The 22863-nt window shown below is 34.5% G+C and overlaps 1 protein-coding gene across 10 annotated transcripts in view; it reads left to right on the plus strand.

Moving 5' to 3' along the window:
* LOC106867691 (tumor protein p53-inducible protein 11) overlaps positions 1-18392 on the plus strand; it is a 553124-nt gene extending 534732 nt beyond the window's left edge. For 7 of the 10 annotated variants that reach the window (XM_014912640.2, XM_014912637.2, XM_052969712.1 and 4 more), the window contains exon 6: positions 16623-18392. In XM_014912640.2, coding sequence (XP_014768126.1) covers positions 16623-16879 — 257 coding nt within the window. In that variant the 3' untranslated portion in view covers positions 16880-18392. Of the gene's footprint in view, positions 1-663; positions 723-16622 lie in introns of all 10 variants that reach the window. The other 3 variants (XM_052969715.1, XM_052969713.1, XM_052969714.1) reach the window with 2 other exon arrangements.
* The last annotated feature ends 4471 nt before the right edge of the window (positions 18393-22863 follow it).

The raw sequence follows: 22863 nt of genomic DNA on the forward strand, positions 1-22863 counted from the left end.
TATATATATATATATATATATATATATATATAGTTGTATGTATATGTATATATGTACCTCTATGTATGTGCATGTATGCATATATAGGTATGTATGTGTGTGTGTGTGTGTGTGTACATATACATACATTTATGTGTGTGTGTATTTATAAGTATGTGTGTCTGTATATTAGAGAACTATCTAATTTCTGGAGAAATGTGGTATGAACGTGAGAATGACTAAAATATATAATCGCAACTCAACCTTGCTTAAAGGATGTGAAGTTAAAATTCTGTCCTTCTGATTTAATTAGTTCTTAGTTTCGACGTTTCTACTATCATAAGGTTGTGCTCATGGGCAAAACATAAACGCACTTGACTAACTAAGTTTTGCTGGCTGACACAACAGATTCCACTCTTTGTAATAATTGGATTATTAGCGATAGGAAGATCATTTTCTTGCAAAGTTATTTCTCAGGTAAGTGAGAACACTGTTACCTTTATAGATCTGAAGTGATATCTGTTGTATCAAAAAAAAAAAAAAAAATATCTGCACATATGCATGGGAATGCTGTTTTGATGACTATAACTAACTGGTGGCATGAATCATATAAGAGGCTCTGATTGCTGTACCAACCCCAATTAATCTTGAAAGGTTTTCAAATCATCTTTTGGTTTTCTGTAGGTGCTCTTCTATTGAGGAACTCCCTGATGCCGTTGTTGCCATGCAAACAGATTCAAGTGGTAACTCAACATACTTTCTCTTTCCATTTGTTTACTTCCTCAGACTCTACTTTTTAATGCTAGTTGTGTGTTTTTGGTTTCACTGTAAAAACAAACAAAACAAAAAAAAGAAAAGAAAAGAGAAAATATTAGTTTTTTTTTTTTTTAATTCAATTTATTTTAGGTGAAAATGTTTTATCATGCATACCCTTCATTTTTCCTCTTCTTCCTCACTCCATCTCTCTTTCTATATATATATATATATATATATATATATACACACATACATACATACATACATACATGTCATCTTCATCATTTTAACATACACTGTTTGATGCTTGCATGGGTTATAGATAGAATTCATTGGTGCAGATTTTCTATGGCCAGGTACACTTCATGTCACCAACTTCTACCTGTTTCCAAACAAGGTAATATTTCCCCATGGTTAGACATTTTCACAAAACACTAGAAACAAGGGTCAACCCTTATATGACAGTAATGCTCATTTGTAACTATAGTGCAATGTCAAGATAAGGCAACAAAAACACCCATGCACATACTCACACAAACATACCTATATATCTATACACACATACCTACACACACATATATGATGAACTTGCATTTTTTGTGTTCCAAATCTACTTGGGGCTAAGGCTTTGATAGGACAGGGCCAACAGTAGAAGACACTTGCCCAAGGTGTCATACAGTGAATCTGAACAAGAAACCATATAACTGAAAAGCAAACATATTAACCACACAACTACGCCTGCACCCATATATTTACATACATACATACATATAAATGTGTGTGCATCATCATCATCATCGTTTAACATCCACTTTCAATGCTAGCATGGGCTGGACGATTTGACTGAGGACTGGCAAGCCAGAAGGCTGCACCAGGCTCCAATCTGATCTGGCAGAGTTTCTACAGCTGGATGCCCTTCCTAACGCCAACCACTCCGAGAGTGTAGTGGGTGCTTTTATGTGCCACCGTCACGAGGGCCAATCACACGGTACTGATAACGGCCATGCTCAAAAAGGTGTTTTTTTTATGTGCCACCTGCATGGGAGCCAGTCTAGCAGCACTATAGGCATGTGCTGTCAGTAATTACTTGGGGTAGGCAGTTGGTAACTTTTATGTAGTAAACACAAAAAATAAGCGAAACACAAGCGTGCAACTGAACCGTAAAGAAAACGGTGTTGTAGGAATGTACGCAGCACATGTACTACAGCAGTACTATGCATAACTTAAATACTGAAATTGAAAAGCAGAGGCGAATTGTGCCTACCTAATCTACAAAAAAAAATTAAATAGTTTGCATTTTATGCATAGTAATCAGAGTAATCTTCATAATTTTATTGAATTAAGTGCATATTTTGCCATAAAAGGAAAATGTTGCTATCAATCTATTTTATTCAAGGTAGGCACTGCCTACCTTGCCTACCTAGGTGGTATGTCCCATATATATATATATATATATATATATATATATATATATATATGTATGTATGTATATGAGGGGAAGTCAAGAATTATCCACACTTTCGCCATAACATCTTTATTATTGTCATACACTGCCTTCTGTGCATGTGTGCTTATAATCGGTACTATTGTGGTCACTTGATCAAAGTTTGAGTCTGATCACACCATTTTTCTTGCTGGTTTTACAGTATAAGCATGGTCGCCCCACTAACAATGTGCACAAAAGAAGAACAAAGAGCAGTGATCCAAGAGATGGTAATAGTGAACTGGTTCACCATTATCATCTCTTGAGCTTGCTGAATTTTCTCCTCAGTGGTGGAAGTTGATGGACGTCCTTCTCCCTCTTAGTGTGTCACACTTGTCCAGCCACTTTAAAGTTATTGATCCACTAATACACACTTCTACTCAGTAGTGCATTGTCCCCTTATTGTGCTAAAAGCCACTGATGAATTTCAGCACCTAACACACCTTCCAACCAGAGAAATTGGATTACTGCTCTTTGTTCTTCTTTGGTGCACATTGCTAGTGGAGCAGCCATGCTTACACTGTAAAGCCAGAAAGAAAAAATGACACGATCAGGCTCAAACTTTGATCACGTGAACACAATAGTACTAACTTTAAGCATGCATGTACAGAAGGGAGTGTGACAATAATAAAGATATGTTATGGCGAGAGTGCAGATAAATTTTGACTTCCCCTCATTTGTATGTATATCCCATTGCTGACAATCTTATAATGGCTGTGAGCTAATAGGATCATTAGCACATAGGACAAAATGCTTAGCAATGTTTCTTCTGGCTCTTTATGCTCTGAGTTCAAAAACTGCCAAGGTCAACTTGTTTTTCATCCCTTTAATATCATTGACATAAAGTACCAGTTGAGCACCTGGGGTTAATGTAATCAACTAACTTCTTCCAACTAAAGTTGCTGGCCTTGCTCCAAAATTTGAAACAAGTATTTTTAGGATTGGTCAAGTGATGTAGACCCCTATTGAGTGACACTAATAAGAGCCAAAATTTGCATTAAGGCCATTTGACAATTTTCTTTTTTCCAATGCAGTGCCCCACCATGGCTGCAGTCTAATGACTGAAACAAGTAAAAGGAAAATGAAGTGTCTATTTAAAATCCATTCCACTATTTAACTGTGTTTCATGATATTAGTCTACAGACAACATTATTTTAACCTCCAAATTTGATTAGAAAGATCATAGATATTAATTAGTTATTTCTTTGACTTTAAGATTGTTCAAACATTCAAAATTAAAAGAATCATGATTTTTTCACCACAGTATAATTTCAAATAGATGTTGTTTAGCCATATCCCCAAAAAACAGTCTGAGCTTATCACTGCTGGTCAGATTCTTACCAAAATCTTGTTGAATAAAAAAAAAATATTGTCAGCTACCACTTGCATTTATTATGTGAACACCAGCCTTTGAGACAGATTCATCATGCAACATATAACCACTGAAATAGATCTTTCATCATCATCTTTGTGAGATTCAGCATTTTGAAATCTGATGTCACCACTACTTTCCTTTTTCCCCCTTGCAGTTCATTTTAGTTCATTACTGATTATCTTATCCACATCATGTGTCCATATCAGAGCAGTTGTCTCTTCTACACACATTTGTCATGAGGAGAAAATGGAAATGGTTGGCAACACAGTGTTAAGAAGATCTGCCTTCTTAGGCAAATATGACAAAACCAGTGTAATAAATGGTGGTAGTAATGGAAATTGGGTGGCAAAATAGATGTATATGTGTGTGTGTAATACAGTATATATATAGAGAGAGAGACGGTGTCCAACATGGCTGCAGTCAGATAACTGAAACAGTAAAATATATATATATGTATTTGTACACATTTGGTTTTCATCCTAATGTCTTTGTCAAGTATTACATCTATTCCTTGCTACTAACAGTCATCACTCATCCCTCAAAGTGCATGTGTATTGGTCCCCTTGACTCCATACACTTAGCAGCAACACTCAAAGGGAGAGGAATCCTTTAGACAACACTATGAATTAGCTCCTATTTCTCAAACTTTGTCCATCATGAAACATGTTCCAGCTACTTTCACTCTACTCAAGAGGGTTGTAAGTTGTTTATGCACCTGAAGAGTGAGTTACACAAATATGATATAGCATCACAAAACGATTCATAGAGTATCCTGGAGATTATATTATATCATAGTACCAAATATATACATATATATATATACAATGTGTGTATAATGCATTAATTTTGTGCTTTGTAGATCAAATGCTGAGACCTTAAATAACAGCCAATAAAGAACTTTATTTCCAATTGTAATTTCCAATATCAGTTACTGTAATTGATTATTTGTTATCTCTAAAAGTTCTCATATTTCAATTGAAAAATAAAAACCAATAAATAGCGTATAATAGGTGTTACGTTTGACATAAATCTTTTCAGTCACTTGTTCAAGTTAGGAATTTCATTTTCAATGCAGGATTTCTCCTCAAAAGGTTAGATATTTCTCTTCATTACTATCTGGCATTACAGAAAAATCCCCACCCCACTTAACCCTTTTGATAGCAAGTTGCCTGAGACCATCACCCCTGGTTATATAATACCAAGTTTCTGTTTTAAAGTGATCTAAATTCAAAACTTTCATTGAAATTTCACGTCAATCTGTGTTCCAAATGCCAGTTTAATAAAAACAAAATTATTTTACTAAAGTATTCATACTTTTCAGAATTGATTAAAACAGGCAATGTATTTCAACAGAAAAACGGTAATGAAAGGGTTAATTCTTCTTTTTCCAGTTTTGTTTTCTTTTTTTTAACTATAGGTGCAGGTGTGGCTGTGTGGTAAGAAGCTTGCTTCCCAATCACATGGGTCCAAGTTTGGTCCCACTGCATTGCACCTTGGGAAAGTGTCTTCTATAGCCCCAGGTTGACCAGAGCCTTGTGGGTGGATTTGGTAGAGGGAAACTAAAGAAGCCCATTATATATATATATATATATATATATATACACACATGTATGTATGTATATATCTGTGTGTGTCTTTGTGTTTGTCCCCCTCCCACCGCTAGACAACCAGTGTTGGTATGTTTACATCCCTGTAACTTAGTAGTTTGGCAAATGAGATCAATAGATCATGTGCCAGGCTTTAAAAAAAATACTGGAGTCTATTCATTCAAACAAAATTCTTCGAGGTGGTGCCCCAACATGGCCACAGTCTTGATGACTGAAACAAATAAAAGGTAAAAGAAGAAATAAAAGATCTGTATTGCTCTTACTGAATTGCTTCTTGTGGACAAAACAGATCATCGCAAGTCTTCATAGTGTGTGTATTATCATAAATATTGGTATAGTAGAATAACAGGAACTAGGCTAAATGCCAAAATATATGTAGTTTCCACCTTGTATATTCCAGCTAATCCTACAGAGCTTAACTTAGTAGTTTAACCTTGCAGGCTCAATAAAATATGTAGCAGTAATATACTAGGATCAATTGAAACATTTTTCTGGTTTTCAGTGTTAGACTACAACCATGATGGGTCCCTGGCTTCAAAGGTGTTAAGTACTTTTATTGACCCTACTAATCTTTCAGGGATTTATTTCATTGTAAAATATGTACAGTAAAGTAGACGTTAGTTGAATCTGAATATCATAGGGTATTTCAAATGTACTAACTTTCACTCCACACAATATATATGCACACATTGTGTATTTATGTGTGTGAGAGATTCATACATGTATATACCAGGTTGAATTGAAAGTTTTTCTGTATTTCATGCTTTAATTAATAGTTGCAACAAATTACATACGAAAAAGTGTTTAATCGTCAAAATATATCTCATCATATTTTATTGTCCATTGCCATTGTTATGCCTGATTCTTGATTCCAGGCTTATAACATTTAGCTGGTTTAAAGACAAAAAAACTCCCTGCTCTCGTTTTCAACCTCATCCACATTGTTGAACTTATGCCCATGAAGGAAATAAGCTACATCTTGGAAAAGGTGGTAATCTGTTAGTGCAATATCTGCACTGTAAGCAGAGTGAGGCAACATATCAAACCCCACAAGTTCCTTGGTCACGTTACCAGTGTGTGTTGGGACATTGTCATGTTGTAGGAGTGCACATCTTTGATTGATCAATGCCGGATAGTGGGCTTTCAAAGCATCATATACTTGCTGTTGTTGTTGACCATCTGAGACTAGCTCAAAGTGCAACAACTCTTTAAAATTCCACCAAACACACAACACAACCTTCAGTTCAAACCGCCCTCATTTGACAACAGGTTTGAAGCCTGGCTAGAACAAAGTCACTGATTTCTCATTAGGATTACAAAAATGGATGCTCTTTTCATCTCCAGTTACAATTCAACACCAAAAACAGGCATCTTGAGGATTTATAAATGTTCACACATTGCTGATCCTGGTTATTGGTCAGTTTGTGAGGAATTTCTCAACAGCATCTGTTCGAAAGGTTGAGCTTATGAAGGTGTTGACTGATGGTACTTTGTGAAGGATCAAGTTCTGCTGACAATGTTTGAGTGCTAGTGCTTGGCAGTTGTTCAACCATTTCAAGCAAAACCTCATTTTCCACAGCCGAAGGTCTCCTTGCTTTGTCTTTAAGGCTGGTGTCACATTCTTTGAAATGTCTGAACAAGTTTTGGCCACATATTCATTAACATTTACTGGGCCTTCTGCTCAATCCTTTTTTCCAGATGTTGCATAAGATGGATCTAGTTGCAGTAATTTCACCGTTTAATATCAAAGCTGTAAAATAAAGAATAAATAATTCAGCAACAATCAGACAAGAAGTTGTATCAAATAAATTATATAACATGATGATACAAGTTGCCAAAAATCATTAGTGAAAATTCAAAAAACTTTTCACTCAGCCTGGTGTGTGTTTGAGTGAGTGTGCATGTATGCATACATATGTATATATACTCATATATGTGTATACACATACATATGTATTTACAAATAAAATCCCATTTTCCATGCTGGCATGAGTTGTCTGGTTCAACATGAGCTGTGCCAAGCTCCATTGTCAGTATCAATGTGTGTATATATGTATATACGAAGGCACATGGCTCAGTGGTTAGAGTGTCGGGCTCACAATCATAAAGTAGTGAGTTCGATTCCCGGACTGGACTGTGTGTTGGGGGTCTTGAGCAAGACACTTTATTTAATGTTTCTCCAGTTCATTCAGTTGTAGAAATGAGTTGCAGCATCACTGGTGCTAGGCTGTATCGGCATTTTCCTTTCCCTTGGGTAACATGAATAGCATGGGCGACTGCTGGTCTTCCATGAACAACCTTGCCCAGACTTGTGCCTAGGAGGGTAACTTTCCAGGTGCAATCCCATGCTCATTCATGACCGAAGAGGGTCTTCTACTCTATATGTATATGTTGTATTCTGTCTGACATTTTGTACTCAGATCAGTGTTGATAGTACCAGTCTTGTACTGGGATCAGTTTTTCTGTTTCACTCAATCTTACTATCTGTGTGTTACACGGTAGTTTGAAATGGGCTTCACTATCATATAAGTGTAGTTATTCATTTTCAATCTTTTACAAAAGCTTATCTGGTGATGGAGAAAGAAATTCTTCACTTAGAAACAGGAAGGGCATCTGACTGAGAAAATTTGCTTTTTACAAACTCCATCTGAACCATGCCAGCATAGAAAAGAAGACATTAGAATGATGATGTCTAAGGAGAAAGTGAAATGAGAATTTAAGGCATTGACTAACTTTGTCAGGAATTGTGCCAATGGAACTAAAACTTTTCTAGCTGGAAATTTGAAGCAATTTGCAGTTGCAAACTTATTACAGGAATGGGTTTGCTTCAAAAAATGCAAGCTGCAGTGGTGGGGATAGCAGCAGTAGTAGTGGTATAGTGCAATTTGATCTTCTTGCCCTATACAATAATTCAGATGTTGGCAAATTCATAGCTAAATATTACATGGTAAACTTAATACCAATGCTAAAAGATGACAAAACCTTTGATGATTGGTAATGTTGCCAATAAAAGACTCTGGAATCCTGCTTGTTTATTGGTTTCAAATTGACTCTTTTACCAAGCTATTGAATTACCTTTTCGGCGAATTTTCTGAAAGCTGAATCTTTCTTATTTAGAAGTAGCTAAAAACATTTCCCTTGAACATTGGAAAAAAGTTACTTTATGCCGAAATAAGTATTGTAAATTTATTATCGTTTTCTTGATAAAAGAAAGTGTTGTTTTTCATTTTTGCTTCATTTTTTACATACATTCAGTCATTGGTTTGTTTTTATGTTCATTTTCCCATGTCAGCATGGGTTATATCAGTATTTCTCAACCATTTTTTACCTACAGACCCTTTTGATTCCTATTTTACTTGGATGGACCTTCCTTGCCATTTGATGTTTTAAGAAAATCATATTATATTTTTATAATTAAATATTAGGAATTGTATTGAAAAAAATTAAAATATTTTATGTATTGTAGCAGTATAAGCAATTTATTGCAGATAAATTTTAACAGCAAAATCTTATATGGATCCCAGTTGAGAACCAGTTAGATGAACATATCATTGAAGAGGCATTTTCCAGCCAGCTGCCCTTCCTGTTGCTAAACCCATATTAGTTTCTGAAGTAAGATAGGGATTTCTTAGTCTATATGTCTGTGAAGGTGCAAAGACAGCAGACAATTTGTTGGCAGGGGAACAATCAAGAACATCCTTGCTCAATGGTTTTTGAACAAGTTTAAATGGAAACAAATACACAGGCACAAACATGTACTCACACATACATATATGCATTGTAATATTTTGTGTGTGAGTGTGTAAGGTGGCGAGTTGGCAGAACTATTAGTATGCTGGGCAAAAGGTTTAGCGGTATTTTGTCCATTTTTATTTTCTGAGGTTGACTTTACCTTTCATCCTATTAGGGTAAATATAATATAAGTGCCAGTTAAACACTGGGATTGATGTAATCGACTTACCCCACCCCTAATGCTGATCCTGTGCCAAAATTTGAAACTTTATCTTGTGTTTGTGTGTTCAGTGAGCTTCTTTCAGTTTCTGCTTAACAAATCCTCTCACATGGCTTTTGATGACCCAGAGTTATAGTAGATGACATTTTCCCTAAAATGACACAAAGTGGAGACTGAATTGAAAACCTTGTTTTTGATACTCTCTTTTACTGAATCTCAGTGAAGTGTCAGTGTGACAAGTTACCAAAGTTATTAGAGGTTAAGACAAAATAAATGTCTTGCAGTATTTGTTCTAACTCTCTGCTCTATGAGTTCAAATCCTGCCAGGGTCAGTTTTGTCTTTCGTTCTTTCAAGGTTGGTAAAACAAAGTATAGGTACACCACCAATGTTCTGGTACCCTTTGTTCCAAAACCTTGATGGATTAACTATTTTACCGGACTATCTGTGGTCACATAACAATAATTTATCAACACACTTTTGCTTTTTAATATTATAAGCAGTAAATGAATCAATGCCATAGGTATCACAGTACTGAAATATCACGGTCCATTTTTTTTTTTTTTACAAATGTCCGATTTTATCTTGAGTCAGTATGGCTTGGTATTTACACTTGACTCTGCCACTGATACTCTGTTCTATTATTTGTAGTAGCTAAACCAAGGGTATACAGATGATTTCTCAAAATTTTGTTATCACCACTAACAATTGCAGTGTAAATAATGCACGTAAACACAGAACACACAATGCCACTTGTGGTTTTGCAGTGAACTAGACTGTGACAACTTCAAGAATTTCAAGTTCCTGCTTGTAATTTATCTGGATCAAAAGAGGTGCCAGACCATCAGTGGTGTACTTGTCTATGGCAGAGGATTAGCCTTATTATTACAATCTTTTTGTTGTGTCTGTTCCAGTTCTTCATATTCTGTGTTCTTAAGTGGTAGACTTAATCCAGTGCTTCTCAAACTTCTTTTAATTATTGCTCTTCCTTTTACTAACACTTCTTCAATGCCTCCTTGTTATGATTCATCAAAATTAAATACACCACATGTACACAGGCATATTTATACACATACATGAGGACATTATTCTATGCTAGAGGTGCAGTGGCTGCCTTTATTGTATGTGTGGAAATACAAGTTTTGAGAATTAGATCTTTTAAATTATACTTTAGTTTATTGTTTATAATGTACATGTTTAGGTAATCTATATTTGGTTTTCTTTATTTACTTATTCACATTTCTAATTTCATAATTATTGTTATCATTGTGACTAACAAGCAGTTTATTATAGTACTGCATTTGTTTTAAAGCTAATATCTGAATAGAAGATAAAGATTAAAAAACAAAACTATGCAGGTGCATCACTGACTCCACTATTATCATCCATTATATCTCCTAAATCCATAGTCTTCCATTGATCATCAGTGAGAAGTACTCACTTTCAGCAGCTCCTAACTTAATCTATCATCCAGTTTAACACCACCAACCTACTTCTTGGGTGCCTTTTATCAGAGTTCACTGTTGAAAATATTTAGGCCCAGTTCTCCTGTTTGGTAGTAACTTCCTTACTTCCTCCCACCACCATCAGAGATATTGATAAGAGGAAAATAATTTGGAAGGAAGCCCTATATGCTACACCCCTCTCTCTCTCTAACGAAAAGGTACAAAATTTTTTAAAACTCAGTGTCCAGATTTTAGATATAATTCTTTCTAATTTTGGTAGTAGGTCACCAATTTTGAGACAACGGGATAAATCAATTACATTGACTCCAGTGCTTGACTCATACTTATCAAACCTGAAAGGACGAAAAGGTACAGTCAACCTCAGAAGGATTTGAACTCAGGTCATCATCATCATTTAGCATCCATCTTCCATGTTGACATGGGTTGAATGGTTCAACAGGAGCTTGCAAGTCAGAGAGCTACACTAGACTCCATTGATCTGTTTTGGCATGGTTTCTACAGCTGGATGTTCTTCCTGACACCAACCATTTTACAGAGTGTACCAGGTGCTTTTTATGTGAAACCAGCATAGGTGCTTTTTATACCGGTTCACTAATTAGCTTGCAAGACAAAGACACCTCAACTAAGAAAGTGATTGAAACTAAGTGGTTGTTAGCCAGATATGAGGTTGGAGTATAATAGAGGCACAGAGATAATTGTTTTACTGTAGAGGGGGTATCCTTGGCTACCCCAGGAGAGGAAGAGAAATAGATGGTGTTGGAGATAAAGAACCAAAAGAAATGCTGCTAAGTATTTTGCCTGATACAGAAATGATTCTGCTAGCTTGCTGCTCTAGTTCTAAATCTATAATAGAAGAATTAAATAAATGGATGGCTAGCAGATATTCAGTGGGGCAAATCTCTTAATGCAGTAGCTTATTGGACTTACTAAATAAACACAAACCTAGTTTCATTGATATTCTACTTCATGGAAATTCAAAACAATAGAGTATCAGGCTGCAGAGATGCATAGGTAGTCTATATTTGGTTTTCTTTATTTCCTTATTCACATTTCTAAGTTCAAAATTACATTGTTATTGTGACTAACAAGCAGTTTATTATAGTGTTACATTCAATTGTTTTAAAGTTAATATCTGAATACAAGGCAAAGATTTTTTTTTAAAAACTATACAGGTGCAGCATCAACCCCCACTATTATTTATTTCATCCCCTAAATCCATATTCTTCTGTTGCCCATCAGTGAGAAGTACTGCTCACTTTCAGAGGTTCGGGTTGTAGAGATAACCACAACAGATTTTGATTTATCATAATACAAATTAATGTTAAAAAATGAATATAACAGTCTATGTTGTTATTTAAAACTCATTGAGCCAATCTTGATAACTTGTCTCCTTTCTCTCTCTCCCTCTATCTCTATCTGTCTATCTATCTATCCTGTGATATTTAGAACTACAGTAATCAACATGTCCTTCCTCCCCCCATCCATGATGGTAGGGTTTGATTTGAGAGTTTGGCTGCTATATCTAGCATAGCAGCATAGAACAACTGTATAGAAGACCTTCAAGCAATTTAATGGTTAAAATCACTGTACTACACTGCAACTGTTTTATTCCCAATACATAGTCTCGTGTCAAATCAAATCACTTGCTGAACAAAGTCAAGAATATATATATTTATATACATACATACATACTTACACACACACATGTTACACTTGGGACCATGTCAGCTGAAAATATATAAAACAAAAATGTGCAATTGGTTCAAAAGCCTGTAATTTTAATAAAACACTTCAGATATTTTCTTCATTTATTCTTGATGTCAACATATATTAATAATATCATTGTATATGTAAGATATACACACATCCATACATAGAGCTTTGTTTCTTTGTTAGATGCCAACCAACCCCTTCTTCATAAAGATTCTAAGAATTAAAATAAACAATGCTATCCTCTCTCTCTCTCTCCTTTCATGCTATTGTTGTCTTTCTCAGTAATTACTGTGTTAAATTCTCAAATGTAATCAGTTATATTTGTGTGTCCCTGATGGTATGTAAATGCATATATTCACTTATATTGTCATCAGACAAGATAAAAATAGTCAATGTTTTAGACTATTATTTTTATTTATTTATTTTGGCAAAATTATTTTTCCTTCATCTCTCTCTCTCTTCTCTCATCTGAGCATTTAAACAGATTTCAAGGAATGTCACTGTGACATTTTTTTTTTTTAAATGTAGATTTTTTTTTTTTCTGCAAATGTATTTAACTGAAATAAATGACTGATTGTAAACAGATTTTACTAAAATACGCTATATAACTTATTAACAAAATAATAACAAAGCAAGCTAAGTTAAACAAAACGTCTGTCAAAGGCTGACATTAATGTGTAGCTTCAGTTAAAGATGTTTTATCATAGTGTTAATTCTTGTTTCCATAAACACTTCTTCCATCTTCTTTCATTGACCTCTCATCATTATAAACAGCACTCTTGTATTGTTTGATACTATTCTTACTCTCTTTACTAGTCTCACCCTTTTTAATACTTCTCTCATTCTGTTTTCTGGTATTTGTACTGTTATATAATAATACCGTTGTGGAATTTTCTTAGTAATTTGTATTTTTTAAGCAATTTCCAAACGCTGGTATTTATGTTTTATTTTTTGTTGTTTGTTTTAAGCTGTTTTCTTTTCCTTCTCTATTGTTTGTCATTCTTTTGAGACTTTTCATATATTATTTTATGGAATTCTTCTACTTAAAGATAATTCATGATTTGATAATGCTATCATATCAGTTGATTATATCCTAATTTTATTAAGATATCACTCCCTAGCACCGTATTCAGTATGCTAACAGAATTAAAAACTAAATTGCCCTAAATTCTTGCAGTTCTTTTATGAGGTCTCATCAATAAGTATTCAGACTGTTGCTAAAGTAACACTAACAAAGTAACATAGTAACGAAGCTAAAGCATGCAGAGTGAAATCACTTGGCACAGATTAACTTTGAACTCTGTTGTGCATGCACACTAAGTCTTAACATTTTAGCTCACTTCTGCTGTTTACAGCAGTGCTTAGAAGGAAGGTGTGTAGTGTGTGAAAGAGAAAGTTGAGCAGAGAATCTTCATCAAATTTTGCCAAAAGCTTGGCGGTACTTGCTCAGAGGCTTACGCAAAATTTTAAAAATTTTTTCCTCATTCTCCACACAATCAAGGAGATCTTGTGCAAATGAAACCTTAGTGTCTTTATGGTCAGCTGAAAGTAGTTTTGGCACAAACTTGGCAGACATGTGTCTCATACCCAAATTTTCAGTGATAATGGACTGAAATGAACCATAACTAATCTGCACATCCTCTGATAACTCACGGATAGTGATTCGACAATTTTCCCTCACAGCTGCATGCACATCTGCAATGTTTTTCTCATTTCTGCCGGTTGTCAGTCTCCCAGAACATTCATCAATATTGAAATATTTTAGGCCATCTTGAAATCGTCTGAACCACTCGTACACTTGTGTGCAGGCCTCTGCAACTTGGCGCAGGCCTCTGAACAGGTATAGCCATGACAGCTATTCTCTGTCATAGTCAATGTGATGATCACATGCTACACAGCTTCCTCCCAAGCACTGCTGTAAACAACAGAAGTGAACTACAATATTAAAACTTAGTGCACATGCACAACAGAGTTTAAGGTCAATCTGTGCCAAGCAACTTCACTCTGCATGCTTTAGCTTCATTACTATGGCAACAGTCCGGATACTTATTGATCAGACCTCGTATTTGGTTGATAGTAGTTGATTATGTATGTTTTATGATGGAAGTGTGTTTATTATTTTTGAATGTCATTTATCTCTATCCTTAAAATTTGGTCATGCAAATTTTGAAACTGATCAGATTTTATGATACTAATTATTTAGATGATTAACATTAGCCTTTATAGATGAAAATAATTTCCAATATGTACTTTTACTCTACTTTTTGATCAGTTTGATCTCTCATTATTTATTAACCCTTTTAATACCAACCATTCTGAGACTGTCATTGGTTTTATGATGCACACTTCATGTTTTAAATCTAAAAATTTCCTGTCAAAATTTCACTCCAAACACCAACTTTACAATGACAAAGTAATTTTTCTATATTCTTCAATAGTTTCAAAATTATTTGAAATGGAAACTGTATTTCAGCAGAAATATGGTAACAAACAAGTTAAACATTTTATTCTTCGATATACATAGTACCAATCTGGATTCAAATAGAAACTATCCCACTAGACCACTAGAAATCTGTACACATCTAGGAATATGAAACTGATTGGGATCTTGTGTAGATATAAATATGTAACTTTTTCATCTTTTAGTGGTAAGGCCTCTAGTCTTATGTTTAGTCTTATCAACAACAGTTCATCTCAGATATATAGATATCAGGCTGTGTGATTTTCAATTTTTCTTGGTTTCACATTGGTCTGAAAGGTGTTGGTACAAAGTTTTTCCAGTCATAAATTCAGCTCTAGCATTGCTAATTACTATCATTAAAAAAGTTACAAATATTTTATTTCATAGTTTTTATACATAACTTTAATTTCACTTTTGTTAGATGAATTTTTATAACTAATTATATTTTAAAAAAAGATAATTAATTTTGCGTCTACATTTGGAATTCCCTTTTCATTTTTATCAGAATTGAAAAACAAAAACAAAGCTGAATTTTTCTTTTCTTTTTTTTTTGTGACAATTATGTGATTTAGTTTCAGTAAAAACAAAACACTTTCTTGAAATATCTCCCCTAAACACGTTTTTTTGACCTATGCTCATGTTTTCCACATGGATACCATCTGATAAAAACATACAGATACATCTAATATCTTAAAATGTTAAAATTTGTGTTTAACTATTTATTATACAGTTTCTAGTGGAGCTGCTGTAGGAAAAGAACCACTATTTTTCAAACCAAAAAAATGAGCTAAAAACAAAAATTTAAAAAAACAGTAAAATTTTTGCTGAATTTGGATGTGAATATTTGAATAAATAATTAAATTGCTAATTTTAAAGATATCTTGAATTCTTTTTCATATTTTTTACAAATAGTTGGGAGCAGTGTTCTATCTGAAATACAGTTTTTGAATCATTGAAGTTATACACTTAAAATCATCTTAGATTTTTTTGTTAAATTATATATGTCTTGATGTAATTTCTTAGACTTTGTTTTGATGCTACCATCTAAAGAATTTTATTACTGTTTACAAGGCAAGGTTTGACATTTGAACAATAAATGTTGAGATGATTAAATGTGACTTTTATTTTACAATAGAAACACTTTACAACTAACTTGTCTTTGTTATTGATTAATGATGTGAAAAATAGTATTGATCTGTGAATAAAAGAAAAACGACTGAATTATATAATTGTATTTTTAATTTTTTTTAAATACCAGATGTTATTAACTCTTATATATTTAATATCTGATATCTCATTTTATTCAGACTAAGATATATCTATATACGAGTTTTAAGACTACAAGGAATTTATTTATTGAATTATATCTCATTTACTTAATCATTCCCACCAAATCCGTTTCCTGTCTTTCTGTAATTCATCAGATATAATCCTTACTAAATCTTCATTATGTGCCCTAAATAACCTTACCAACATAATATAATCCCTTATAATAAAAACCATGCTATTTATTTTATTTTATTTTATCTTAAGCAAATAAAATTAAAGTGATTAAATGAAATGAAACAGATATTCAACCTTGGAATGTTTGGTTAGGAATATTTACTCTGAAAATCTTTTAATATTTGTATGATTTCTGCTAATTTTAGAATGCCAAAGTGTTCCTTATACAACCAAAGCAGCTTCCATTGAGATCCAAGTAATTAAAAGAATTTTAATTTCTAGACAGAAATTGGTGGCTGAATTAAATTATTTCCCATTTAACATCACAATGATTAATTAGAATTTTGGAATATAAGATTAATTAATTTATTTATTTATTTCTCTTTCAGTGATTGCTTTTGGATTGCTGAAAACTCTGCTGGTTTCCCAAAACTATGGAACAGTCATTGGTAGTGTGTTCTTTGCTCTGGTATCTCTTCACTTTTACTGGTCATTGTCAGGTTGTTCTGGTTCTGCTAGGAATTCCCAAAACTCCAACATAACAAGCACTGGTGTTGAATGTACATCTTTTGGATCACCAAGTTCTGGAACTTCACGACTGTTTGACTCCTTGCCTGAAAGAAAAGAAATTGATAAAAACAAATAGTTGTAAAAGACCTTTCTGTTGAGCTATTTATTTTAGTAGTTAACCAACTTCTAAAATAATTTCAACAACTATCAAAATAAAGATGGTGGTGGGACAAAACAAAAAAAAAATATCATTATGATTTAGTTATATCTTCTTTGATATTAGAAATTAATCTTCTGTTATAATTCATACATATATACATACAAACACACACATATAAATATAATATATGCTACAGTGTTAAGACTGAGAATTGATGCTATGTATGAACTTCTGTTAATGTCGTCATGTTAATGGTTTTGTTCTTGAAAACACCAATAACCATTTGTTATTCATTGTCTCATTTTTTTAATCAATGGAGCCTTGAAGACAATATAATCTTTATTTTCGTTTTTTTCTTTTTTTTTATTAAGAATTGTTGAAACGCTGCTTTTTGTTTTGTTTTGTTTTTTTCAGTATGTGTATTTTGTGTTCTTTTTTGTGAAAAGTATTAAACCAAGTTAAAGTCAAGTTTGGACTGTTCTTTGTGTGTATGCATTGTGCATATATATATATATATGTATATATATATATATATATATATATATAGACACACACTCATATATACAATTTTAGTTGTAAATCACATAAGATTTTGCCTGTGGCCTGTCATGGGTTTTCTTAATTGTACAATAAGTTAATCATTAAAATAAACTTCACTTTTCTTTGGTTGCTATTATTTATTTATTTATTATTATTGTTATTATTATTATTATTGAAGATGGTGAGCTGGCAGAATCATTATCATGCCAGAAAAAATACTTAGTGGCATTTCATTCCACCGAGGTCGACATTGTCATTCATCCTCTTGGGAGTCAATAAACTACATACCAGCTAAGTACTGAGGTTGATGTAGTCAACTATCCCTCCCTTCCAGGTCCCCCAAATTTCCAGCTTTGTGCCTATAGAAGAAATTATGTGTAGTGAGCTGGTAAAAGTTATATAACTGTTGGAAAAATATTTAGTAGTATTTATTCCAGCTCTTTCTATTCTGAGTGCAAATCGTTCCAAGGTCATTTTTACCTTTCTATCTTTTTAAGGTCAATAAAATAAAATACTTGTCTAGATCCTGGAGTCAGTGGTATCAACTAACCCTTTTCCCCTTAAAATTACCAGCATTTTGCCTAATCTAGAAACCATTAAGAGTGGTGAGCTGGCAGAATCGTAAAAGCATCAGAAGAAATGCTTTGCAGTATTTCTTCTGGCTCTTAACATTCTGAGTTCAAATCCAACTGAGATCAACTTTGCCTTTCATTTTTTCAGGGTGAATAAAATGAATTAGCAGTCAACTACCAGAGTTGATGTCAACGACTAACCCCTTCCTCTCAAAGCTGTTGGCCTTGGACTTAATTTAGGAACAATTATTATTATTGTTATTATTATAATTATCTGATCAGAGCATTTTCTTTCTCAGTGCATCTCACTCTGTGTTGTGTTTATTATTTTTTTCTTTTTGAGGCCATGCTGGCAAATAAAGAAATTATTATTATTATTATTATTATTATCATTTTCCCTTTTTATTGTGTGGTATTAAAAAAAAATAGCAATAGTTTTCTTCCATTCCATAAATCCTGTAAATTATACATGGAAAATTATCAGTTGGAAAAATTAATTAACTGCTCCTTTATTTAATTTAAATGATAATAGGCAGTATTGGCAAAATGACCTTCTCAACATACAACAATACTGTAGACAGTATAAGCACCAATCTGAGATATGAGAACAAGTGTTTGTTTAATTTGGTGTGCTGTTGGTCGATATGTTGTTCCCTATGATTCATCTCTCATCAGTAAGTCTAGTGGTGGTGGGGGTTATCTTAAATCACAGCTTGTATTGTCGAATATGTATCAAATTAATTATTTTAGTTTAATAAAATGTTTATGTGTGTGTGCCTATATGGACGTATGTATACATGGTAAATGACCCCCTTCTATCATGAATGACCATGGTATTACACCTAGAAAGTTCCCCTCCAAGGCACAAGTATGAGCAAGGTTGTTTATGGAAGACCAGTCTCTCTTCTCCACGATACCAATGTTATTCAAAGGAAAGGCAAAAGCCAGTGCAGCTTAACACCAGTAACATTGCAACTCTGAGAGAACTGGAGGTTTTTAATAAAACAAATTTACCGTAGGATTTTCCCCCTCAATTCTAGTCCTTAGTCTGTCAGTCTCTTTTGCCAAACCTCTAAGTTAAAGGGTCGTAAACAAACACAGGTTGTCAAACTGGGGTGCGGACAGACACACTCATATGACAGGGTTCTCTAAGTTTCCATCTACTAGATCTACTCAAGGCTTTGATCAACCCAGGAATATAGAAGACACCTGCCTATGGTGCCATGCAATGGGACAGAACCTGAAACCATGTGGTTGGGAATCTAATTTCTTACCACACAGCCAAATGGCACAGTTGTTGGAGGGTCACATTGATTGCTTTGCCGTAATTGTTCTGACCGTTTTATGCTCTGTGCTCAAATCTCACTCAAGTCAACTTTAATTTTATTTTTGGGATCGATAAACAAAGTTCTTAGTCCTATACTGGTGCTGAAATTTTTCCCACTTGCTAGAAGAAATTGACAGAACTGGAGACATGGACTCTGCAAAGTCTAAAATGCCTGTCACACTGCTTCTATGATGTTAAGAACCCAAAGCATGGTATATATATATATCTTTCTTTCTTTTGTTGTCCTTTCTATCAATATATATATAGTCCAAACAAGAACAAGCAAGAAAAAAAAATAACAACGTGAGGATGTGGAACAAGTACTGTGTTATTGGACGCTCAGGAAAAGAAAGAGGATTTCATATTTCGAGTGGAGCTCTTCATCAGAAATATAGAAAAAGTCCGAATTAGGGAAGATGAAAAGAAAATCGCCAGCGATACACATGCTGTCACATGTCGCATAGGGCCGGCTTCTCTGGCGCATATATATCCCCCCACCTCTGGACGAGACGCCAGTCCGTCGCAGCATTACTCATTTTTGCCAGCTGAGTGAACGAGAACAACGTGAAATTAAATGTTTTGCTCAAGGACACGACACGTCGCTTGATCCACAATCTTACGATCACAAGTCCAATTCCCTAACAACTAAGTCACTCGCGCACATATTTATATGACGAACTCTCCCGAAGACGACGTGTGAGCATTCAGCTTTCTGCCGAACGACCAGCACAAATGATTTGTTTATAGTGATCAAATGTATGTGCTGTACTTTTAAGTTCATTCTCTCTCCTTCAATTCGACATTGCCTGAACAGGTGTCAAAGTGATCGCAGAACAACAGGAAATGAAGAACACAATACACCACCCAGTCTAGGAATTGAAACCATGCTTTCTCAATTGTGAGTGTAACACACTATATAACGAAGTAAAAGTAGCTCGAGTAATGTAAACATTATCAGTCGCTCATACGCAGGCTGTGTTTTGTTTATACGCCGAATTTGTTGCAGGATAGCACCTGGGAAAGCTGCCTATATAACGCTGAGTGTTAAAGAACATCTGAATGCCACAGAACAAGTAAGAAACATGTCTTAATCACCAAAAATGGTAAATACCGATATTTCATCATCATTGTGGCTTATCAATACCGCGTACTCGGATCATCTCGAAACGAATTGACTTGCTAGTCTATGACATGCAAACAGTGAAATCCATTTGCTCAGGGATTCCGAGGCGAGTTGTCTCGCCTGGTCTGTGACAGTCAGGTGTTCTTTAATATTCAGCACTGTGTAAGTAGCTTTTCCAGTTGCTAACCGGCAGTAAATACAATGTAAAAAAAATACACTGTGTATGTGCAATTGGATATATATATATATATAAAATAAAAGTGGCTTATTCGCAATTTACAACCGAAAGGCAGGACTACAGACGTCACTAAAGTGACTAAGGGTACTAGTTAGCACCAGCATTGCTAGAAATAAGAGTCAAAACAACTCTTAGCCACGAGAATGCACTTATCTTATAACTGACAAGTGCATTCTCATGTCAACTTACAAGCATGGCAGTTACACACAAACTCGTATGCTTACAATATATACAGTACAGTAGCTATCCACACAACTTCTATCTAACAATTTCACTTAAAGGCATAGTTTAGCCCAAAGCTATAGTAGAATAAATTTGCCCAGTGTGTCGTAATAGGATATCGAACCCAAGACCATGTTTCTTAACCACATTGTAAACAATGCAATGGCTTTTATAGCAATACATATATATATATATACAGGAGTTGGACAAAATAATGGAAACACCTAGCATCATAGCATCATAATTTTGAAATATCTATAAAACCATCAAAAGCTTGTTTATTTTTATGCTTTTTGATTAGTGTTGCTTAATATGTTTTGCTAAAATTGCTGTTTCTTTTCAGATATCATCAGAAAAAGGTAATTAAAATTCATTAAAATGACATCTATCGGGGTTTCAAAGAGGTCAAATTGTTGGTGCTTGTATGTTAGGCACTAGCATAACAAAAACAGCCGAAATGTTTGGTGTATCAAGAAGTACTGTCTCCAAAGTAATGACAGCCTTTGAGAAAGAGGAAAAAACCTCCTCATCGAAACAAAACTCCATAAGAAAACCAAAACTTTCAGATAGGGACCGTCGGACTCTTACGCAAAATGTTAGAAAGGATCACAAAAGTACAGCTCCCAGAATTACTGCAGAGTTTAATGACCTCAAGATCCCAGTTTCCACAAAAACTGTTCGGCGGGAGGTGCACAAAGCTGGATTTCATAGGAGGGCTGCAATCAGAAAACCACTACTTTCAAAAACATACATTGCAAAGCATTAAGAGTGGTGTAAAAACCTACAGAATTGGTCTCTAGAGCAGTGGAAGAATGTTATTCTCTCGGACTGGTCATCCTTTACCTTATTTCTGGCCACGAGCCGAGTATACATGTGGAGAAAGCCAAAACAAGAATTCTTCTTCCAACTGTTTAACATGGAGAAGGATCTGTGATGATCTGGGGGAGCTATCTTGGAAATCCGCCGGCCCAATGGTTTCCCTTCATGGCAGAATTAATAGTCAAGACTAAGCATTTTATCTGATCATATTCATCCTATGGTTGCGGAACTGTTTCCAGAGGGAAACGCAATGTTTCAGGATGATAATGCACCAATTCACACAGCTAAAGTTGTTACTGAATGGCACGAAGAACTTTCTAGTGAAGTTAAACATTTTATCTGGCCACCACAGTCCCCAGATCTCAATATTATTGAACATTTACAGTGCATTTTAGAAAAACAAATGAGTCAATATCCTCCACCATCATCACTACAAGAACTGGAGTCTGTTTTAGCTGAATAATGGACAAAATTTTCTTTGGAAACAATTCAAACTTTGTACGAGTCCATACCTTGTAGAATTCAAGCTGTAATTACTGCCAGAGGCAGTTCTACCCCATATTCAAATAAATTTGTTTGAAATTTTAAGGTGTTTCCATTATTTTGTCCAACTCCTGTATTTATACATACTCAGCAAGTGATATCAAACGGGCTAATTTTGAGTTTTCAAATGAGTGAATGTGTATGCAATAGCGTCTTCTGAAAAAGTTGGCTGTACCTCCTATGAAAAGAATATAAGTGTACTGCAATGAAAAAGAGTTGCAGAGCACTGCAGTAAACCATTCATTTGTGCAGCAGGAACGTCTTAGACAATGAGAGACTACCATCATATGCGTAAATGAAAGGTGTGAATGCGTGGGGGAGAAGGCAGATGTACGTATGTAGTAGGGTGTGTAAATGTGGGAGTAGTGTGAGAGTGAGGCTGTGGGGAAGCAAGGAGAATAGGTGTATAATTCCGGAGAAGATTAAGGAAAATACAAATTAGAGAAAATGAGGTGGTGAATTAAGATAAATCTCTCTTCCCTCCGAAAACTAGTGACAGGATTCTGGTGTTGGGTACGATGCTCATCAGAGTGGATATATCAAGAGACAAGCGACCTGTTGCCAACTTAGATAACT

This window comes from Octopus bimaculoides, chromosome 7, assembly GCF_001194135.2.
Source record: "Octopus bimaculoides isolate UCB-OBI-ISO-001 chromosome 7, ASM119413v2, whole genome shotgun sequence".
Lineage (NCBI taxonomy): Eukaryota > Metazoa > Mollusca > Cephalopoda > Octopoda > Octopodidae > Octopus > Octopus bimaculoides.